This window comes from Lupinus angustifolius, chromosome LG19 (genome assembly GCF_001865875.1).
Source record: "Lupinus angustifolius cultivar Tanjil chromosome LG19, LupAngTanjil_v1.0, whole genome shotgun sequence".
Classification (NCBI taxonomy): Eukaryota; Viridiplantae; Streptophyta; class Magnoliopsida; order Fabales; family Fabaceae; genus Lupinus; species Lupinus angustifolius.
Genome location: NC_032027.1, coordinates 13,120,277 through 13,145,605, shown reverse-complemented (window position 1 = coordinate 13,145,605; position 25,329 = coordinate 13,120,277). Strand labels below are relative to the sequence as shown.

The window sequence follows — 25,329 nt, the reverse complement described above, 5'->3', positions numbered from 1 at the left end:
GCAAACGAACCAGGATAAAAATCGTGTTGCAGGATTTTTCTCTCTCTCTTTCTCTCTTTATTGCTTTAATCGGTTACGTTGTATAGTTGTTTTAAGTGCTACATTATGTTTCTATATTATACTAGTGTAACTCTGATATTTTGTAAGCTCTGTATATTCGGTTAAATCTCGGTTAATTGTCGTGCAAGAAACCGAATCTGTTTGTAATTTCTGAGCTGCTTTAATCGATTAAAGTAATTGTGTTAATCGATTATTTGTATTATGTTAATCGATTAATCTGGGGTTATTTTTGAATAATTTGTTGTTTTCGAAAAAGTGGATACTCTGACCGCTACACCTATTCAACCCCCTTCTAGGTGTATTTTAGCCACTGATACCTAACAGTAACTTTGTAGAATTAGGAATAATGATCTTCGACAACGCTTTTGTATGATTGTGCTGTTGTTATACCCATACAACAGCGTTTTTTTAATAATGCTTGTTGATTACATTGAATTCAACAGCGCGTTCTAAAAAAAACAATGTTGCTTTCGTTGAATTCAACATCGCATGAACAAAAAAGCACTTTGAATACTTATATCTCATTCATTCTCTTTTAGCTATACAACAACACATACGGTAAGAAGCATTGTCGATATGATCAAAATTATATCCTCTGCACTTAATCGCTTAACATAATGCTTAATCGATTAATTGTTTGAATGTTATTTACTGTCATTATTAATTATTCTATATATTTAATTAATTGTCATTAATCGAATGTCATAAGTTAATTACTAATTTGAATTTCATTAAATAAATGAATTAGTAAAAAAATTATTATATCTTCCACAACATTTCTTTAAGATTGCGTTGTGCAACACTTACCTTCATATTTGAATGGAGAGTTTTTCCACAACGTTTCCTTTAGGTTGCGCGGTTGATTATGTATTATTGACAACGTCTTCTTCATTATACGCTATTGAAGATATTAGCAGACCTTAAAAACTTAAAATATTCTCGCATTCTCACACATTATCAGCAATCCCAACACTCATTTACTCAGCAGCAAAACGCATTCACTCTCAAAATCGACCTCGAAAATCATTCAACTTCATCATCATTCACTCATTCAACACCAAAAATCATTCACTCATTCAACACTGATTTCGAAAATCCTTCACTCGTTTAACTTCAAAATCATCATTCACACATTCAACACCAAATTGAAAGTGAGTTTTTCTAATAGTTATTTGCCTTTTTAATTACATTATATTTAGCTTGTATTGAGTTATAAATATTTTCCTTATAAATGAGTGAAACTGATTTCACTCATTTAGCTTGTATTGAGTTAGGGTTTACGACTCATTTAGCTTACATTATAAGTTAGAGTTCTGATCATAATAATGCATTTACTCTGCAAGGTTAACTTCAAGTTTTAGGGATTTATGCTCATTATATTTTTTTGTTAATAGAAAATGGATCGAAATGAATGAGTGTCAATCGATTGACGAAGGAGTATTAAGAAGGAGTGAAATTATTTGTTAGGTTTGCAATTGAGAATACTGAAAACCCTAATAGAATTGTATATCCTTGCTTAAGATGTTACTCAAACCGAATTACTCCAAATGAGTTAAAAGGTCATTTAGTGTGTCATGGTATTAATCAAAGTTACACATGTTGGACAAGACATGGTGAGATGAGAGACATTAAGGATTGTGATGATGAGATACATATGAAAGACAACTACACAAATACATATGAAGACGATTGTTTCGAGGAAATGATAAACGTTGTCGAAGAGGATCTTCAGGATTGTCCTGAGATGTTTCAGCAGTTGATAAGTGATGTTGAGAAACCATTACATGATGGTTGTACTAAATTCACAAGATTGACAGCGGTGTCAAGATTATATATGGACCATTTATGAATTACGCAAGTTATTAAAAATATTATGAAATGTTAAAAATGAATAAAGTTAAATATTAGAAATAAATTTCAATTTAAATATCATTAAAAAGTTTTAACAATTGAATAAACGACATTGATAAAGATAGCATGAAAATTCCATATTTAAATGATACATGTAAGTAGACGTATATATAAGTAGAGGTATTAGTGTAGTAATTAGAGGTATCAAAATGGGCTACCCGGAAGGGTTTGGGATTGCCCACATCAGATTCGGGTTAAGCCGGGTCGGGCTAAAAAGTCTGGATACAATTTATGCATATCAAATGGATGTCCAAATCCGCCCTAAGCGGGTTGTGGGTTATGGCGGGCCGGCCTGCATAAACTAAAAAATAATTTGTTTTTTAATTTTTAACATATTTAATCTATTCAAAAAATATGTATAATGTGATATTAACGTATAACTTTTCTTAACATATTTGGTATGCCAAATGCAACCAAACTTATAGATCTAATGCATTGTGTTTGAGTTAAGATGTAATGTTAAGTCCACGTGTATAATTTTTAACATAACTCTTTTATTAAATCTCTTATTTCTATTGGACTCTCAATCTCTAACACAATATAATTTGTAACTTCACTTTACTTTATAAACATTTAATACTAATAAAAATATTATCTTTTTATGTTTTTTATCAACACTTTCATTGTGAACTATTATATTAAATTTGGTGGTGTGGAGTTCTCTATGATAAACAATTTATGTTGGTTTTAGTTTTGTTGTAAACATTATTTTCTTTATTTTATTTTTGTGGTAAGGTTAAATCTAATTAAATACATAATAACATAATACTTATTATCTGTTTTTTATTATAAGTTGTTTTGTAAATTTTCATTTAGTGCTTATTACCAAGCCAAAAGTCTCAAAAAAGATTAAAACATATAAGTAAAACGGGTAGCCCGAACCCGCCCGAGTAAGCTCGGCACGAAACCGGATTTATAATAGCCCGACCGGATCGAGCTAAAATGTCTGAATTTAATAAAAAGTACTTAAAATGATACTGAAGCCCTATAAATTTTTGGGCTTTAGCGGGCCAACCCGATCGATCCCGCCTATTTTAACAACTCTACTAGTAATTCTGAAAGACAACAGATTTTAAATTTAACCTCACAAGCAATTGATTTATTTAAAACAAAACGAGGAAAAATTTTAAAGCCTCCAGTAAAGGTAAATAGTGACAAAGATAATAAGAATTAAGTATAAAATATCTTATAAAAATAATTACCAAACCTTTATAAAATGTGTCTTATAGCGAGACAAAATATATGATTTTAACTACAATCCCAAGACTTTGTACAGCTCTATTGTTATAAGCTAAAAAAAATTATGTCAAAGAAACAGATAGACTTCTATTAGTTCGGGTTCTAGAAACCCAATTAAAAATTAATATACTTGATAGATATAGATATTTTATTTAAAGTTTATTAAATATAATGATTTACTTACTTATTAAACTATAAAAAAATTACTTAAAATTTTGAATTATGGAAACCTACTTATAAATTATGCAAAACGATATTCACCAAAATATATATATATTTACCATTTCTAAAAGAGAAAAAAGATGCATGTGTTGATATTTACTATTATTGCATTATCATTCATTCACCTTTAATGATTATTAACTCTTAAAAAAATAATACAAGATAAATAATGTATTTACTGTGTATAAATTTTTATACTAATATAATATAAATTTTAAACTCTTTTTAAAGTTAATAAAAAAGGACAAATTCAAAATCTTATTATGAAGCGCAATCACCTTCTTAAAATGGGGATGAGATCATATCATTATTGGACATTGATATTCAACAATTCAATAGTAGAATATAAGGTATATGTTAATTTGATGATTTGTAATTTTTATTTTAAAGTTTACACTATTAAATTTTTTTATGAGTTTAAAATTCTTGTCTTGTAAATTTTTTATATGGTCAATATATTTTTTACCTTTAATTTATATTAATTTTATTTTATAATCAATGATAATTAACAAATGAATAATAAATAATTTATTAACAATATAAAAAATTATTACATAATCAGTATATACATATTAAATCATATTTTATAACCACACCTATCATCATTTCCTACTGTTACCTAATTTGCTTAAAATGTGAATGTGGCTTAGTTCAATGGGATCATCTACTCCCACTTGTGCTTCAATCCAATATATAATTTAAAAAAATTATTTTTTATATTTCTTAATAGAATATGAATTTGTTTTTGGAATATATGATCTTATTCATGTAGTTATGACACACGCAACTCCTGGGTGTAGTATAAAATCAGAATTCGGTAACCGAAGGTTCTCTCAACATTAACAATGGCCTCTTCTCTCATCCAACTCCATTGCAGCACCTTCTCCGTCACTTCTAGCCCCACTCCCAACCCTTCCATTTTCCCACCCCGTGCTCCCGTCACCGCATTCCTGACCAAACCCATCGGAAAGTCGAGGCTCCAGGCCCATATTCCACGACAGGTTCTACCCGTCCGGGCTCTGACTTACGACGGAGGGTTAGGCTCAGAGGATAAAGCTTCGGGCTCAGAGGATGAAGTTTCGGGTGTCGCGGTAGTTGAAGAGGAGAAGACGGAGGTTGAGAAGGTGAAGAAACTGTTGGTGGATTCGTTATATGGAACTGATCGTGGACTTAGGGCTAGTCGTGAAACCAGGTCTGAGATTGTTGAGCTTATTACTCAGCTTGAGGCTTTGAATCCCACACCTGCTCCAACTCAAGCTCTCCCTCTACTCAATGGGAAATGGATTCTAGCGTAAGTTTCCTCTTGTAACTCACACAATTCTTCATTTTTATATAAATAATTTATCATGATATAAACCAAAGCTATTCCAAAATATTTTGTTGTGGAATGTTTCTGAAACGTTTTTCATGTGATACAGATTGTGGGAGTGAGACTAATACTTAGTTGCAGATGTCTATGAAACTAAAAGTTATTTGATTATAAGTGTACATTGATATTCAAACTTTTCCAAAGTTATTTGATTATAAGTAGAATATGGGAGCTGTATAGCAGTGCTAATCTCATCACTGCTATGTGCCATGTTGTACTAATTTTTTACATTCTTTGAGTTTATGAGAATGCATATTCAATATCCTTTACGTATTCATTCAATATTAGTACTCTCACATACTCCATCTATATGGTCTATATATGTTTTTCACACTAATTCAATAGCTATCTGGTAGATATGATGAACTTGTAGATAGGAAGTTACGAATCCATGGGTAGATATAATATTTATTATTATGTGTTATCTGTGCTTCTGCATTGCAGGTATACATCCTTTATAGGTTTGTTCCCATTGTTGTCACAAGTAATAGCGCCACTTATCAGGGCAGGAGATATATCTCAGACCATTGACTCTGAAACTTATGCCGTCCAAAACTCTGTTCAGTTCGTTGGTCCATGGACTACTACCAACGTCAGTTATCATGGCAAATATGAAGTTCTAAGCCCAAAACGTGTGCAGGTAAGCCATCCATCTTATGAACTGTTTACTAGGCTAAAATTGAATTTTTTAAGTTATATAAAAGTTCACATATGGACCCATGAATCTAAGATCTTTGTGATATTGTAGTAAGATCATTTTAAATTGTGATTGTACTCACAATTGTGGTTATCGTTGTTACTGCGATTATAATTATTGCAAATGTTATAATGTCAATTGTGGTACTTGCGCTTTGAATTATTTTATAATTAAAAAACTATTTTTGAATTAGATATGGTGTAATGGAATTACTTTGTAGCTCGATACAGTCACATCATTGAGATTCAATGACACATTGTAATTTCGGAATGATACAATTGCAATTACAAACACAATATTGTAGCCACATCACGTAATATGAATTACAATTTAAATTAAAGGGTCGATTTTAAATTGAATTCCACAACAACAATTACAATAACAATATCAAGGTTTCAAGAATGTCCACATTGGCATTATAAGTGCAATTGGCAATTGTGGACACATCAGCTGCATGTTCTCACAATTTGTTATAATTGCATATTCGCGCAATATAAAACACTGATTAGATAATTAGGCCTAACTTCACGTATGAACTAACTCAACATTTTGACATTGGTCAAGTGATTATAAGTAGTAAATTATAAATTAGTGATATACTAATTGGTTGAGCTAATCTTTTGTGATGCAGCTGAAGATTGAGGAACGTTTCATTGGGACTCCACAGTTGACAGACTCTTTGACGATACCAGAAGAAGTGGAATTTCTAGGACAAACGATTGACCTAAAACCTTTGAAAGGGATAGTTCATGAAAAAGCTAAGAAACTTGCAAGAAAGCCTCCCATAAGGCTCCCAGTTCCAAGATGCTTTGCTAAATCATGGTTACTCACTACATACCTTGATGAAGATATTCGTGTCTCAAGGGGTGATTTTGGCAGTGTCTTTGTTTTCTTCAAGGAAGGAAGCTCTCTTTTGACTAGCTAAACTAGCTAGCTTGTAGCTACTTTGCTTATTGCTCATTATTAATAAATTGTTTTGATACTTTATGAGCATATTTTGTATTTGTTTCAGAGAAACTGGATTTGTATTGTTGTTTTTTAATTTGGTTATTTGAACGTCAGTCTAATTTGGTTGTATTGTTCACCAAAATGGGTTTGTTTTAAGGTAATAATCTATAATTGACGATCTAATAAAATTAAATTAATCTATAATTAACGACCTAATAAAATTAAATTTATGATTTAAATAGATACAATCCAATATAATCAATTTATTGTATTAAATAGATATCCATAGATATATCGATTTCAATAAATATCCAATTCATACAAAAAATAGAATGATATTATTTATTTTTTCATTTTATTTATTATTTCAACTCACATTTTCTTGTAGTACTTTTCACGTAAAATATGTGGATGTAGTTAAAATTGAATGTTTATTCTCATATACATAACATATATAAATATATGTTACAAAATTTGCATATAGAACACCAAACCTTGAACGTTTGTATATTATTGTAAAAAATAATTTTTCAAACTTTAATAAATTACTTTTAAAAAAAAGTGTTTCTTAAAAAATTAAAAGTATTTTCTACATAAAATGATTTTTAAAAGTACTTTTATTATTTAAAAAATATGATTTTGAAATATGTTATATTGAAATAGTCGTTTTTAAAAAGAATAATTTTTTTCAAAAGTATTTGTAGTTCTAATTAAAAAATTAAATAAACAAATCAATTAAAATGAGTCATTGATAAATTGAAGTTCATTCATTAAATTTAAATAAGGATGAATTGAATAATTTAAAATATAACTTAAATAAATTTATATTGATTCACGAATAACTTTCCGCCATTCATTTATCATCTATAGTATCTTTATATTGTTCTCATTCCATAATACAGGCACATCACACGGTTATATATGTTTAAGTTTGTCATTCGTCAAGATAACAAGAATTATCGAAATGATAGTGTGATCATATCGATTATAAATATCTATAATTATCAAAATGTTAAGGTTTATCCACAAATATAAGAATTTTATCTTTTCCATGTAAGGAAGAAAAAATTGTCCAAAATCATGTTCCTATAATTAATGGTCTTAATTAATTATTTTAAAATTATTATCTCATTATACTTTTTTATATATAATCAAGAGTATTTCTTCACTCTATAAGTAACGAACTAATCTCTTTCAAGTTGCATGACTGATCATCTCAACTATCACTTTCAGAAATCGAACTTTGATCTTGTGGTCATTCTGATACTAATGTACTAGTAGGATAAAACTGTGAAATATTAAACTTATGGGAAATATTAAACTCCATGGGAAATATTAAACTCCAAGTTTTCTATGTTAGTCTAAAACTGTGAAATATTAAACCCTAAGTTTACCCGTGCATTCCCATCTTAGCTCTATGTGAGTAGAAATAATAAAAAGATAAACTATTAAAGGATCAACAATTTAAAATGATAAATTATTAAAGTATCCAATTTGAAGAAATTAATAACATTATATAGTTAAACATACACATTATAAGTCTTACTAAAGTACATAAAAATAGTATCATGGACATTCTTTTGATCACTTCTTAAAGGACATACAACATGATTTTAGTCATCCTTCAAAGTCTTCGAAAATAATTTAAAAAATAGCAAATAGCAAATAACTAATATTTAATTTGTTATTTATTGCTCTATTTGCACTAAAATTACATGAAGTATAAAATGTCTTTTACACATTTGAGTTTTCCAGATGCATTGAGCTAGCCAACTACAATAGGTAGAAGTACAAAATAAAAAATCAACAATATAAGCATGACACAAAATTTTATTGTGCTTCAGTTAGCATTTCCCTTAAACAAATTTCACAAACCACCAATATATTTATATAGAAATCAGAAACCGATATACAACAAAATCAAGCATGAAGTTGCTAATAGCAACAACAACACCATATAAAAAAACCACTCTCTTTCTTTCACCAAATCCCCAAGTAAAAATTCTATAACACACTTGAACAAATGATAAGGCTCCTAGCATAGAACAAATAAATTATATACAAAAATAGACTCAAATGTTCTTGATCCAAAATATGATTTTATCACCTGTACACAATGTTAACTTTTCACATCTTCAAACACAAAACAATTAGAAGCTATGAAGTCTAATGATCATGGAGCTACGTGCCTTCTGCAGAATATACAAATTTTATTTTTTAACAATTTAAAATAATAATAAAATATTTATTCATTAAAGCTTTCTAGGTTTTATAATTTATGTACATGTACATTTCAATAATAGTACAACTTTTAGAATTTATATTTATCAAAATAACAATAACAATAAACATGTAGAAGTTATAACTTTAATCTTATAACTAATACTTGTCAATGATAGAGCTTTAAAACTTCAAAGAACTTTTAATGTTTTTCATTAGTCTATCCCTCTAGCTGTTTTGTGATAGTATTTAGTTTCATTACTTATTGAATTAGAGAAGAGAACTGATTAAAACAAAAAGAACATCATAAAAATATTTTTTTATAATAATATGTAACACATGATAAAATTGATCATTTAGTTGAACGTCTGCAATAGAATGCAGTCCATCACTCATAAATACTTCATCTCCTTGGACAAGACCACTATAAAATCCAGTAACACAACTTTGATGCTACTTCCATGTAGCAAAAAAAACATAAGAATTTTTTTTTAAAGTAGCATAAACATAAGCATAAAAAAGATACGTTTTTAGTGAAAAACAAACTACCTGTTCTGAATATACTTATCCTTAATAAGTGTTCCAATTATAATTTTCAATTATAATCTTTAAACTATAATGAAATATATATTTGGTTTTGGTTTTGGTTTGTTATGTTTCTTTAGCAGGTCAGGTGCAGCAGAACATGAACTTGGTAGCAGCATGAATTATGGATTGCAGGCAGCAGAATGGATCAACTTGGAGCATGGATTGATCAGTATGGATTAGCTTGGATTCTTGGCCAATTGCTTGGTGTATCAAACCAGATCATGATAGTGTTTGTTCTATTATTCGCCATATCTTTTAGTTGGTTAATGTAGTAGAGCTTTCTATTTCAGTTGTGCATATTAAGCATGTTTCTAATCTTTTGTGAACATTAAGCACGTGTAACTTTTCTTGTTATAGTTAGTTAGGATTAGTTAGCAAGAAATTATTATTTCCCTTGTGTATATATAAGAAGGGAATGTCATTGCTTTTGATAACAACACAATCTGAATAAAATATAAGTTACACTTTTCCTTTTTTCTTTTTCAAGAAATCTTTTATGGTATTAGAGCTCTCAAATTGAGAGCTCTGCTGCTTAACCATTCAACCATCTTCTACCACATCTTCCTGCTCTTGAATCAGTCAGGCTTCAAGCACTGCATACCCACACAAACAAGACAAAAGTATGGATACAGATTCAGATGAAACACAACAGATACATCAAAGGACAAGTCCATCACAAAATCCAACCAGTCGTTATTATCTACATCTAGGAATAAATACAAGTTTGTAAGTGGAGACATCACAACACCTCAAGAAACAGATGTCATCTTTGATGCTTGGGACAAGTGTAATACCATGGTGATCTCATGGATCATGAGATGCCTCACTCAAGAGATGGCTTAAAGTATAGTCTATATAGACAATGCACATGAGTTGTGGAATGACCTCAAGGAAAGATTTTCGAAGGGAGACTACTTTAGATCATCAGAATTGCTTCAGGAAATACACTCCATAAAACAAGGAGATAGAACAGTGTCCAATTACTTCACTGAGCTTAAAACCATATGGGAAGATCTTGACTCATTAAGGACTATAGCCACCTGCATATGTAGAAACAAGTGCACTTGCCAATTTTTGAAGGCTATAAAAGGGTACATGGACTCAGAATATGTCATCTGCTTTTTGAAGGGTCTCAATGTCAAATACAATACCATTAAGACTCGAGTACTCCTCATGGAACCTAAGCCACTTATCAATAAGGTCTTTTCTTTAGTCATTCAGCAAGAAAGGCAAGAAGAAGACTCAATGCATGGAGTAATCAGATCCAATGTCAACAACATCACCACAAGATATCAATGGAGATCTCAATCAAGTAGGAACAATGGAAGAGGCAATTCAGGCAGCAAAAAAATTAAAAGATTTTCAAGAGGTGGAATGACAAACAATTCTGGTAGGGGATACTCACCACAAGGCAGTAAAATTTGCACCTTTTATGGTAAGGAATGGCATACCATAGAAACATGTTACTTCAAGCATGATTTTTCCCCCAATTTCAAATTCAAGTCAAGGGTAATGCAACAGTGAACAACATCCATTCAGGTCAGTCCACATAACACAACCAAGAAGTTAATGAACACAATGTCATAGTGACAAAAATTCAAGGACAACAACCTTAATTGAGCATCAACCATGAGCACATAGTTAATCAAATTAGCCAAGGCTCAACCAGTAACAATCATCCTACTATTTCAGGTAACTCTACACTTAAACACATGAATAATCCACCTTGGATTTTAGATAGTGGAGCTATTGTACATGTTACAAATAAATTGTCTAATTTCACATGTTACAAATCCATAAAACCAATTTATGTTAGCCTTCCAAATGGTTTCACCATTGCTGTCAAACAATCAGGAACTGTTACTTTTTCTAACACACTTACATTGCATAATGTGATATATGTCCCTGGTTTCAATTACAATCTAATCTCTGTTAACAAGCTTGCTAATTCCCTTCAATGCAAGCTTTAGTTTGACAAGCATTTTTGTCTTATTCAGGATATGACTACCTCGAGGACGATTGGTCATGCTGAAATTTAGAATAACCTTTACACATAGACCAAGGATAAACATCAACAGATGGACAATTTGCATACCATTAATCTTTTAGAAAATAAATCTGTTATACCTTTTAGCCTTTGGCATTTTAGATTGGGACACCCTTCAAACAATGTTCTTGACCATGTATGCAAAACTTTCTCTGATGTGAAACATGATTTTAGCAATATATGTGAATTCTGCCATTTAGGGAAACAATCTAGGCCCCCCTTTCCAAACAGTGACAGTCACACAACACATCCCTTTGATATCATCCACATGGACATTTGGGGACCCTTGGCAGTCCCTACGATTCAAGGACACAAATATTTTCTCATTGTGGTGGATGATTTTACTAGACACACATGTGTTTATCTTATGTTGAACAAAGGAAATACAAGGGAGCTTGTTGGCAATTTTGTACAAATGGCTCTTATAAAATTTAATTGTAAAGTCAAAATTATAAGAACAGATAATGGACCTGAATTCCTTATGCCGAATTTTTACTCAAAACTAGGAATTTTGCACCAAACATCTTGTGTTGAGACCCCCCCAACAAAATTCAGTGGTTGAAAGAAAACATAGACACATCCTTAATACCACTAGATCTTTGCTTTTCTATACTAATATGCCTAAGTGTTTTTGGGGTTATGCAGTCAATCATGCAGTGTTTTTAATCAATAGGTTGCCCACTCCTACTCTAGATCTTAAGTCTCGCTTTGAGTGTCTTTTTGGAAAAGCCCCTACACTAAATGATCTAAAAGTTTTTGGAAGCTTGTGCTTTGTTTCCACACTCACTGTTGGAAGAACAAAACTTGACCCAAGGGCAAAGAAATGCTTGTTCCTTGGACACAAGCAGGGAACCAAAGGATTCATAGTTTATGACTTAAGGACAAAAAAGATTTCTATTTCTATGAACACGTATTTCCATACATGAAGAACACCCCTGACCATACCATTATTATTGAAACAGCCCAACCAAACCTTGACAACTATACCTTCGTAGACTATGATATCCACCTAGACAAGCAAACTCACTTAACATATGCACCTACACGCTCTCCAACAAATATCCCTTCAGATAACATACAACATGCCTCTCATAGTCCTTCAACAGACACTCAAACTCATACAAACTTACATGACCAACACACCACCTTGAGAAGATCCCCAAGACATTCCCAACCTCTAACTTATCTTAGAGACTTTCATTGTAGTCTCTTAACCAACAAGGCATTCACAAATAATTACAAAATTAAGCATCCATTAAACCAGACCTTATCATACATGTCCCTTACCCCTAGCCATAAAACACACTATCTCTCCATAACCATTCATAATGAGCCTAAAACCTTCAAACAAGTTGCACAACATAAGGAATGGATACAAGCTATGTAGAAGTAACTAGAGGCACTGGAACATAATAATACTTGGACCTTAATGCCTCTTCCTCCTAATAAGAAAACCATTGGTTCAAAGTGGGTGTATAAGCTGAAATACAATTCAGATGGTAGCATAGAAAGACATAAAGCTAGACTAGTTGCTAAGGGTTATACACAAACAGAAGGTTTGGATTACTATGAAACTTGTGCCCCTGTTGTGAAGTTAACCACAGTTAGACTGCTTTTAGCCCTTGCATCTAGACATGGTTGGCTTTTACATCAATTAGATGTGAATAATGCCTTCCTACATGGTGATTTAGATGAAGAGGTATACATGACTTTACCTCAAGGAATTGTTTGTTCTTTTCCATACATGGTATGCAAATTAAATAAATCTCTTTATGGTTTGAAACAAGCTAGTAGGAAATGGTTTGCAGAATTGTCCTATGCATTATTTTCAATGGGTTATTCTCAGTCAATGCATGATTATTCCTTGTTCACTAAGTCTGAGGGTAACAATTTTACAACTTTATTAATATATGTAGATGACTTAATTCTTGCTAGCAACAATCCTTTAGAAATACAACATATTAAACATCACCTTGATCACCATTTTAAGATCAAAGATCTTGGTGTTCTAAAATATTTCCTTGGCCTTGAAGTAGCTAGAAACAAGCATGGCATCACTATATGCCAAAGGAAATATGCCTTAATTGCAAACCAGTTGCAACACCTATGGTCAAAAAACACTCGTTTGCACCAAAATGATGGTGAACCTTATCCTAATCCCATGTTCTATAGGCAACTTGTTGGCAGGTTACTTTACCTTACTAATACTCGTCCTGGTCTAGGCTTTTCTTTACAACAACTTAGCCAATTTATGGCTGCCCCTACCATTCAACATTACAATGCTATTACACGGGTCCTTATATACATCAAGAAGAGTCCTGGACAGGGACTTTTCTACCCATCAAATTCAGTAACTCATATAAAAGGGTCCAGTGACTCTGATTGGGCTACTTGCCTTGATACTAGGAAGTTTATTTCTAGTTATTGCATGTTTCTTGGGAATGCTTTGGTTTCATGGAAATCCAAGAAACAAAACACAGTTTCTTGATCTTCTTCTGAGGCTGAATATAGGGCCTTGGCCCTAGCCTCTGGTGAAGTCCAATGGTTGACACTTGTATTGCAAGATTTCCAGGTAAAATACAAACAACCAACACTCTTATATTGTGGCAATGATTCAGCTCATTATATTGCTACAAATCCAGTTTTCCATGAGAGAACTAAACACATAAAAATAGATTGTCATGTTGCTAGAGAACGTTTACAAAATGGTCTGTATCATTTGCTTCCTATCTGTTCTGGACAACAAGTTGCAGACATACTTACTAAGGCTTTAGAGCCTTCAATTTTTAACAACCTCCTCAACAAGCTGGGAGTTATTGACATATACTCTCCAGCTTAAGGGGGGGGGTTTTGGTTTGTTTTGTTTCTTTAGCAGGTCAGGTGCAACAGAACATGAACTTGGTAGCAGCATGAATTCTGGATTGCAGGCAGCAGAATGGATCATCTTGGAGCATGGATGGATCAACATGGATTAGCTTGGACTCTTGGCCAATTGCTTGGAGTATCAAACCAGATCATGATATTGTTTGTTCTGTTATTTGCCATATCTTTTAGTTGGTTAATGCAGTAGAGCTTTCTATTTCAGTTGTGCATATTAAGCACGTTTCTAATCTTTTGTGGACATTAAGCACATGTAACTTTTCTTGTTAAAGTTAGTTAGGATTAGTTAGCAATCAATTATTTTTTCCCTTGTGTATATATAAGAAAGGGAAGGTCATTGCTTTTGATAACACCGCAATATGAATAAAATACAAGTTACACTTTTCCTTTCTTCTTTTTCAAGAAATCTTTTAAACTACTTAGGAGCCACACTTGTTGTCAGAGATAATCACACCTCCCAAAAGAGATTAGTTTCATACCAAAAAAATGTGATGAGATAATCTTAGTAGTACCAAAAAATACTGATGCTCATTATGTTTAAATATTTGAATGTTTACATGTACAATATTAACATAAATCAAGAATCATTGTTTTATTTTATATGATGAATGTTTACGTAGAAATTATTTTAATAGTAACTGATAATAATTCCATACGATTTGAATTTTATTTGTTAGGAGCTATTTTAGAATCAAATAATAAAGGGTTATAAATATATATTCATAATGATAATTACCTAAAATTAAGGAATTCAAAATAATTCAAACAAACATAAATAAAATATGTCTTATAATACTAATAGTTTATGTATGCTTCAAATTACTTTTCAAATTATTTCCCTCACAAACATTGATTACATTAAAATAGGGATTCAAATAATATAATATAATATAATTGATGAATATTGTCACACATTAAAACAATGATTCAAAATAAAAAGTCTTGCTTTTCAGTATATTGAGAACTTCAATATTTTTATACTTCAAATTATTTTCCATACAATCATTAATTACATTAGCTAAAAGGAAATTCATTTTGGTTTTGAGTTTTTTCCATATGTAGAATGATTTTGTCATCACTTCATTTAAAAACTTGCTATTATTATCATAAGCGTTTTTATAAGTGCTAGAAAAATATTCTCCTTACTTAAAATCTATAATTGGTACTTTATCCTTTTTGTGGATAACATTTTCTTGTTGCAGCTTCTAAATTCATTTTTGTTATTTATCAAATGCAGTTTATAGATTTAAAGTTGTCTATTATTTTTTATAATTTTAAATTTTTTGGATGTAGGAAGCCTTAATTTTTGTTGATCAAAATATCCATCTTTTAAGGGTTGTTAAAATTTTAGGATGTCTAAATAAGTGCATCATCATGAATGAATATCAAAATGATGAAAAATGACACATGAAATATAATAACTATATTTAAATTTTTGGAAATGCAATGCAAACCTTTTTATATTCCTATTTATTTATGGATTATGCATTTCACATTTTCACTCACACAAAATGAAATATTAATATTAAAATGGAGAAAGAGAGAGATTGATATAAAAAAAATGAAAGGAAAACATGTAGAAAAATGTTATAACAAATTTACCCTCTTTCAAATCCGAAGTGTCCAATTTGGTAATCAAAGATCTTTTGATAAATATTTAGGGTTTCGTGCAGATTGACCCCTTCCACTTCTCCACTTTAGAAATCAAATATCATTTCCCCATACATCAATGCTCACCCTCATCTTCCTTCACTCTTCCCCAAAAACTTCATACTTGAAGTTTCAATGATATTATATTAAATTTCTTTCTCAAGAGTGAGTAAATGGTATGAGAGATGTTCATACCACTATTAATGAGCAAAAAATATATATAAGAAATGCACAAAATAATTAATGTAAAATATCAAATAAAGGTTTTTATTTCAAAACACAATGTCAAGGTCATTTTTGTAAAGGTAATTTATTAAGTAAATCACCACTTAGCAAAAGACCTTTGTTGATAAAGATTTAACTCATTGAATATAACTTTATTTTATCTATTTGAAATGAAAAATGAAAAAAGTAGCATTCAATTAAAAAATAAGAAATAAATAACATTTTTAATCGAAAGCTTTAACTAAAATATAGAATGAAATATTGTTGGTTTTTTTCCATACAATAGTTTATTTTCCATTTTTTTGCATATGTGATCAAAGACTCTATTTTCTTTATCAAAATGATAAAGAAAATATTTTATACAATTTGTTTAAAAAGACTAAAGTTGGAGATACAAAAATTATATTTATAAGTCAAAAAAATCATTCTAGTCAATATCTATACCATTTTAGTGACCATTAACCGCAGTACTATATGGTAAACTTGTAAAGTGTACATGTTAAATCTAGATAATCCCAAACATAAAACTGTATACATAAAGGTCTCATTTTTAAGCATAAAAATGAGACAAACTATAGAAAATACACAAACCATAATTATCATAAAATAAATGAACAAAAAAACGGTACAAAATGATAGATTTTTAAGAAAGAAATAGTAAATGATTGATTGTTTAGAATCTAGACAAAGAATAAATGAACAAACACATAGACATTGAAGATTGACAGTATAAAAGGACTCATTTTTACAACTAAAAACTGAAAAAAAATGTTTGGCAACAAAGAAAGTTGAACATGCAAACTTCAAAGGACTTACCTTTATGCTTATAAATGACAAAATAGAAGACACGATGAACTATGTAAAGATAAAAAGGTATCATTTTTAATCATAAAAAATGAGTCAGAATGGAAGAAACTCAAACACTATTAACATGTAAAGATAAAATGTCTCATTTTTAAACAAAAAATGAGACAGAATGGAACAATCTCATACAACATTAACATGTAAATTTAAAAGATCACATTTTTAAGCATAAAAATGAGATAAAAAAATAGAAGAAATGAAGAAATACTATGAACATGCACCCATTGAAGACATGTATTTTTTGGTTCCGAACAATGAGAATCAATATTTAACAACCTTCATCTTCTCTTTGAATTTTTTTAAGAAAAATGAGGGGAAGGAAGATTATTATAGAAAGGAAGGAAGATGAAGATTGAGAGAGAAATGTGAGAGAGAAGAGCATTTTGAAGGAAATATAGAGATGAAAGAAACAAATACCTGAGATTTTAGTGAAATTCACACGTTTTCACTTCCCACCTCTAATTTACTATTTTGCATTGTTAAAATAAAATCATCTGCCATAATAAATGATCATAAAGTAAATGCTTATTTTATTATAAGAAAATAGTGTACAAGTACAAAATTGTCCCGAACTAAATTAAAATACTAAGTTATGCATATATGTTTATGTAAGTAATTTTGGAAGCAAAAATAATTATTTTATTTTTTAAACAGAAATAGTTAGTGAATGACAATTTTATCCCTTAAAAAGTCAAGTGTCAACCATATGAAATAGACATTTTTATAATACCATTGGCCATTTGTATTAACATATAGATAGTAGATTATTCGTGTCTACCCCTCCAAACAAATATCGTTATTAGGAATTGAATCTTGAATATTTTAATCATCTTAAGAATCTAATGAACCTTATATCACTACATCATTAATCTTATAATCTTAGTCCAATAATTTTCCAATGTAAAGCTTTGATTAAATGATGTTTACTCTAATGGGAGGAAGACAAAAAAAACATGAAAAAATATAGAAAAGCGACAGATAAAGGATATTCAAGTTTGGAAGACTTTTCAAAGCTACTTCTCCACATTTGACAACATTTCTAACTTCACTCTTTCACTCTCACATATTTGTCTCTACTCTCTGTACCAACCATCACCAATGTCACCATCCTTCGTACAAAACGGTTGGACCCCTTCCTCCCGCACCGCCCCTACTTCAACCACCGGCAGATTCGCCTCCGTCTACAGCGACGTCCAGAACAGCCGCGTCGACCACACGCTCCCTCTCCCCTCCGTTCTCAAATCACCATTCACCGTTCTCGACGGTTCTAAAAGTTCCGCTGCTGGCAATCCAGGTAAGTCAATTAATAATCTATTCTCGATCTGTTTGTTTTATTTCACATCGGAATGGTTCGCGGTTTAATAGTTTTGAATTTTTTAGATTTGGATTTTTGTTTTTGAAATCGTTTTGTATGTGTAGATGAGATTGCGAAGCTGTTTCCGCATTTGTTCGGGCAATCTTCTGCAACTTTGGTTCCTAGTGATGATTCCAAGGTAGCGCTGCCAGATCAGAAGTTGAAGATCGGTGTGGTTCTATCTGGTGGTCAAGCTCCTGGTGGTCACAATGTTATTTCTGGAATCTTTGGTAAGCCTCGTTTCAATTCAATTCAACTCAATCAATCAATTTTTCATAAGGAGAAATTATATAGTTAATAGTTTAGTAGCCCTCTTGTTTCAGAAGCTGTACTGATATATATTGATTATTGATTTGCATGTTATCATTACATTTATGGATCGACCTTGCGTTATTGTTATTACGCTTACATCCTCTATGATATTAATATCAGGAGAGTTGGTGTAATTTCTGAAGCAAGAGGGTGCTGAGGGTAATTAAATAAACCTTCGAAGGAGATTAGTGTAATTTCTTCGGTATCTAATGGCTCTAGATATGTATACTTGAGTTATTAAAATTCAACTACCTTTTGTTTTCCTTATTTTTTGTCATAGATTACCTGCAAGACCGTGCAAAAGGAAGCACACTGTATGGTTTCAGGGGTGGTCCTGCTGGCATCATGAAATGCAAATACATTGAACTCACATCAGACTATATTCACCCTTACAGAAATCAGGTCCATTTTCATAGTTACCACTTACCACTTACATAAATATACTTGTTGTGCTGAATTTTGAAATGCGTGATTTTTGTTTTGTTTACTTTTACATCTTTCCCGGCTACATTGTATGTCAACTGGTAAAAATCCACAATAGTTGACTTCCTTTCTTTCAAGAAGGTTATCTGAAATAGATATCTACCTATCACTGTGATATTCTTTGTTTTTAATGACTTCTGATGCTATAAATTAGATGCATTGCATTTGAGATTTGACATGCTGGTTCACACATGTCCATATTTTAGGTTGTCCTATGTTGTTGCTCTCTCTTTTAGACCAATGATCACAAGATTTTGACATCCGACAGTTTCTGTTGACAGGGTGGGTTTGACATGATTTGCAGTGGGAGGGACAAGATCGAAACTCCAGAGCAGGTAAGGGAAGTCAAGCTACATATTTGCCAAATGATTAGTTCATTTGGAGATTTATATATCTTCTTTTAGACAGAAGACTAATTTTGTTTCTTTACTATATAGTTTAAACAAGCACAGGAAACAACACAGAAGCTAGACTTGGATGGGCTTGTTGTTATAGGTGGAGATGACTCAAATACTAATGCATGCCTCCTTGCTGAAAACTTCAGGTTTGTCTTGAATGAATTTTATTTTTTTGGTATAGTGTAGGAAGCTTTGTCAATGAAATGGTGTTCTCATTTTGGTTCATGGTTTACCATCGATGTCCTTTTAGCATTCCATCTATTAATATAATTAGTTGTATTCCATTCATAAATATGTTAAGTGTTCCTGTTTTTTAATATGGATTTGTGCAGGAGCAACAATTTGAAAACTCGTGTGATTGGATGCCCCAAAACCATTGATGGTGATTTGAAATCCAAAGAAGTTCCCACAAGTTTTGGGTTTGACACTGCATGCAAGGTGAACGGATATATGCAATCAATCTTCACCGTGCATCTGCTATTTTTTTCGCCCTGCTCCTACACTTTGATAAAAATGTGTAGGAATCAGTTGTTTATTTGTATGTGTGGGAATGGGTTATCCAAATATGCGAGGATACTTACCAGATGTATTGCAGTTTCTCCACTAAAATAGGCAACATATTTCACAGAATATTTCTTTCTACAACCATCATCTCTTCCTTGAATTCTTCATAATTTATGTGATGTTCCATAATCCTTTAGTGCTGTTTTTTCTTGTTTTCTGATTTTCTGTCATATGCTGTGACTTCTGCTACTCTACCCGTGCTTGGGTTGTTACTTGTTAGTGATTGCAATAGCATTATGTATTTATAAATTCTCTTTCAGACAAATATTTCTAATTATTCATCCGAACTGCATATTTTCAGCCTTACCCTCCACTGGCACTAAGAGCTAAATGTTGTCAGATAGCAAATACCCATTCGGACATGGTTAATGACTTAACTATGTTTACATTTTTATGTTAATTTAGTGCAGATATATGCAGAAATGATTGGAAATGTTATGGTAGATGCTCGATCAACTGGGAAATATTACCATTGTAAGTTTATGAAAATTAGAAACTCTTCATTATACTACTGAGTTTCATACTACTGAGTTTCAAGCAATCACTAAGAGATACAATCATCTCTCTGCAGTTGTGCGGCTTATGGGGCGTGCAGCTTCACACATTACACTGGAATGTGCTTTACAAACACACCCAAACATTACTATCATTGGAGAAGAGGTTTGTCATAAATTTGATTATTTTATCCAGTGTTTATACATTTTAGAACTTCATGATATCAGTATAAAATGGTTCCTTGTTAATCTTGCGATCATAGTTTGCTAGTATGTTTGGGGCCTGTTTATAAAATATTTGATTTGACCTGTAAATACCTATTTCAGGTTGCTGCCAAGAAGCTGACGCTGAAAAATGTCACAGACTATATTGTAGATGTTATTTGTAAAAGAGCTGAAGATAAGTATAATTATGGAGTCATTCTTATCCCTGAAGGTCTTATTGATTTCATTCCTGAGGTATCTATCACTCTACATAAAAGAATTTATTCATCAGGGTTTCTCTCTTTATGAACTTGTAATTAAACATTGGTTCTGTTCATGTACGAATTGTATGAACACGCATTCTTAGATACCCATTTCTAAATGTCCTATTATGCAATTTTTAGGTCCAGCATCTTATTGCAGAACTCAATGAAATTCTGGCCAATGATATTGTGGATGAGGATGGGTTATGGAAGAAGAAACTCACTGATCAGTCATTGAAGCTTTTTGATTTTTTGCCTCAAGCAATTCAAGAACAACTGATGCTTGAAAGAGATCCACACGGAAATGTTCAGGTGCCTAATGGTGCTACTGTGCTATGCTTGCTGTGCTTGTTTAGATTAGGCCCTAGTATGCAATTTGACTTGGTGTTGACGTTATTGTTTGGTTACTTTGGTATGTTCCCATTTAGGTTGCCAAGATAGAAACAGAGAAAATGCTTATTCAAATGGCTGAAACTGAGTTGGAGAAAAGAAAGAAAGAAGGCAATTATAAAGGCGAATTTAAAGGGCAGTCTCACTTTTTCGGGTATTTCATCTATTTTTGGTATCATTAAATCAAGCTATAAACTCTGATTTCTATTGCCTTGAAAAATAGAGGTTCTTGGGACATGCTATGTTATCCACCTTTGAATTTGGATTCCGATAACTTTTGAAGTTTTGATCATAAACTTGTGTGTGATCTTTGTGGCATTGACTTTGTTAGAGTTTTTAGTCACCCTCATTTGTTTAAATATGCAGTTATGAAGGAAGATGTGGTTTGCCAACTAATTTTGATGCCACTTATTGCTATGCTTTGGGTTATGGTGCTGGAGCCCTCCTACACAGTGGGAAGACTGGATTAATATCATCGGTTTGTGATTTTTCTCTCTGTGCCTTTATCTTTTGCTTATCAACTTAAATATTTCTTGTAGTTTTAATTTTGATAATTAGTTGTGCACTTATGCTTCTAAATTTTGTTTGTTTATTAATGTTGAAGCCATCAACTCAATTCTTGAATTTGATGATATTTTGATCAGATTGCAAACTTGAGTGCACCTGTAGAAGAATGGGTTGTTGGTGGAACTGCACTCACGTCACTGATGGATGTGGAGAGGAGACATGGTACATATTTTGTTCTATGGGAGCCTTGCTTTTACTTCAATGGATACTTACTGAACTAACATTCATGCAATAACCTTTTTTTCCATTGTTGTAGCAAAACTGAGATCCATAGTTATACCCTCTTATTTTACTACTGTAATTGGCCACCAAATTAGAAATGTTTTCTTTTATGTAATTTGTGTAATCAATGTTCACAATTTTTCTTCTTCTTCTTCTGACTATCTGTGGTTACACTAACATTATGTAAAGTTTGTATATGTTGCATTTATATGAACGCTTTCTCTATTGTTCTGCTGGAGTGCTGTTTATGATATGTAATTTCCTTTGCAGGTAAGTTCAAGCCTGTAATCAAGAAAGCAATGGTGGAGCTTGAAGGTACATTCATAAAAACTTCAATTAGTTGGACATAAGACTCTCAAAAACAGTAAAGGGAACTATATTTTTCACTATTGTAAAAGTAAAACTAGAAAAATGAGATGAAAGGAGGAGTGAAGTATTTATTTTATTTTATGGATTCACAATGTGATACAAACATTAAGCTCTGTTATTTATTTTCACCAATAGCCATGACATACTTGGTCACCCTTACTTTAGTAGTTCGATCCTGATTGTCAGCTGTTGGCCTGTTACTTAGATATATACTTTGTAGTATTAATTACTATAACATATTAACATCAGCTCTTGTAGTATTGCACTCTGAATGACTACATTTCATGTTGGATCATTTAGGGGCACCCTTCAAAAAATTTGCCTCCTTGCGGGATGAATGGGCCCTAAAGAATTGCTATATCAGTCCCGGTATGTATTGCCTATTATTTTAACTGTCATGACCAACAGAAATCCTGTTTCCATGCTTAGTTTATATTGTTATTTAATTTGGCTGGAAAAATGCTATAAGTTTAAATCTGATTTTTTTGGTTAGGTGAACGGTGAGCTTCGGCTCAACGGTAAGGCTGTTGCTTAATAACCAATGGAACATGAGTTCAAATCCTGGAAACAGTCACTCTGATTGGGTAAGGCTAAGTACATCTAACCTCCTTAGGTCCCACTAGGTGGGAGCCTTATGCATTTGGCTGCCCTTTTTGTTGTAGTGGAGTTTGTCTGCTCTATGATGCAAGTTTGATGCTCATGATAATGATCTTCATTGTAGGCCCGATTCAATTCAACTGCCTAGGATCAGATGCAATTAGTCACACGTTACTCTTGGAGCTTGGAGCACAAGTTTAAGTATATGATGATGTCGTTGTTTTTACAACAAGTTGCAAATGTATCTGATATGAGACTTGCTAGGATTTTTGTGTTCACTTTTGACCTTCAGTAGATTGATGGGCTTTGACGTTTAGTATTTGATCTGAGACTTCCATGGTTTAAAGTTGGTTGATGTGCTATATGCATTTAGCATCTGCTATTTATGATAATCATTGCATATATTGAGTTGAAATTCCTATTTGCTTGATAGTTGTAGAACCACCAACACCATTCCTAAGAGATATTTTCTTCCCACAACCATCGGACACATGCTTGACAAGTGCCTAATTTAAAACTATTTTTTTATCACCTTAGACACTTAGCCAACACATAGCTGAAATTGTAAATTAACTTGTACACCTTTCATGCACGTGTCTCAAATTCTTATAATTTTTTAAGAAAACTTTAAAATATGCAAACCATAGATTAGGGGTTTTCACAATTGGTTTTTAAAGAAAAAAATAATTGGATCCAAATACATGATTAATGTATAATTCAATCTGGTTTATATTAAGATATCATAAACCAATCTGATAATATTATATGTGATTTGGATCAATTTGGACTGATTATTTAAAAAAAGATTTGAACTTGATACACTTCAAAACTCATAAACATGAGTGTTAATATTATCACTACCTTGTTATAGAACTATTTGTATACACTATAAAGACATTATGACATAAGTTCACAACTTTATTACTACCACTATGTTAATATAAACAAACAAATAACTATTGTATAAATTTTAAAGATTACTATATCAAATACTGCAACATAATTACATGATTAGGGTCATGACAATGAGTAAAAACATTAGATTCATTAGCATGTTGATAGACATTGTTGTGTTTATCAACTCGAATCCATATTGTTTGGGATTTAATATACAATTTTTATATAGTATAAATTCTTAAGAATAAATTATTTTCTATTAGAATAATGTGTCATATTATTTCTTATTATTTTCCCTTTGTATAAGGTGTATATTCAGTTTGCTTAGTTGTCCAGAATATTGTAATTATTTGCTTATTGTTGAAATTAGTTGAAAACAGTTAGTGGCAGTTACACTTTTGTAACTACCAAAATAACTACATCAGTAGAAGTTGCACTACTACAAATAGAAGCCTAGTTTCTTTCTTCATTGTATCAAGAAATCATAAATCAATACGATATCAGAAATAAGATTCTCTCTTCTCTGAGTTTCTAATTCTTACATGGTATCAAGAGCTTTTCATGGGTGACGCTACTATTGATCCTCCTTCTGTGGATTCTTCACTAAATCATTCTTCTGTTGCACCAGTTCAAGCCCTCTCTCCTATGATTTCTTTCCATCTTCCAATCATAAAACTAACTGATAAAAACTACTTAACTTGGAGCCAGTTAATGCTAGCTGTTCTCAAAGCAAATCGAGTTCTTCGATTCGCTCTAAATCCTGAATTTCCACCACAATTTCTTCATGAATCAGATCGTATTCAACATGTCAATCCTGAGTTCTTAAGCTGGGAAGAACAAGATCAAAATGTTTTTTCATGGCTTTTGAATTCTATCTCAGATTCAATAAGACCTCGTGTGGTAGGTTGCACTTCTTGCTTTCAACCCTGGCACGAATTGCATTCTTTTTGTAATGCTCACACTAAAGCACGAAGTCGATAACTTAGGGCACAACTTCGTAGTGTTTCACAAGGATCTAATTGCATTTCTGATTACTTCTCAAAAATTAAGATGTTGACTGATTCTCTTGCCTCATTTGGAGCTCCAATTACCTTGGAAGAACATGTTGATTTTGTACTAGATGGACTTAATGAAGAGTTTCATCCTCTCATCACTACTATTGAAGGACAAACTCATCCTCCTTTTATTAACGAGTTAGAACATTTTCTTCTAACTTTTGAATCTAGGTTAGTGAAAAATAAGCATAAAATTGTATCTGATGTTTTTTCTGCTAATGTTGCTATTGCTGAATCTTC

The 25,329-nt window shown here is 31.7% G+C and overlaps 2 protein-coding genes across 2 annotated transcripts; both read left to right on the top strand.

Moving 5' to 3' along the window:
• LOC109334077 (light-induced protein, chloroplastic-like) lies at nucleotides 4,267-6,476 on the top strand. Its single transcript, XM_019569651.1, has 3 exons — nucleotides 4,267-4,723; nucleotides 5,246-5,441; nucleotides 6,130-6,476. Exons 1-3 carry the CDS (start codon nucleotides 4,278-4,280, stop codon nucleotides 6,421-6,423), a joined length of 936 nt encoding a protein of 311 aa, XP_019425196.1. The 5' UTR covers nucleotides 4,267-4,277; the 3' UTR covers nucleotides 6,424-6,476.
• LOC109334870 (pyrophosphate--fructose 6-phosphate 1-phosphotransferase subunit beta-like) lies at nucleotides 17,933-23,555 on the top strand. The gene is made up of 16 exons (XM_019570857.1): nucleotides 17,933-18,214; nucleotides 18,340-18,504; nucleotides 18,867-18,988; nucleotides 19,351-19,404; nucleotides 19,507-19,613; nucleotides 19,800-19,905; nucleotides 20,442-20,505; nucleotides 20,603-20,691; nucleotides 20,853-20,984; nucleotides 21,134-21,304; nucleotides 21,421-21,536; nucleotides 21,749-21,860; nucleotides 22,027-22,111; nucleotides 22,442-22,486; nucleotides 22,841-22,909; nucleotides 23,262-23,555. Exons 1-16 carry the CDS (start codon nucleotides 18,019-18,021, stop codon nucleotides 23,336-23,338), a joined length of 1,710 nt encoding a protein of 569 aa, XP_019426402.1. The 5' UTR covers nucleotides 17,933-18,018; the 3' UTR covers nucleotides 23,339-23,555.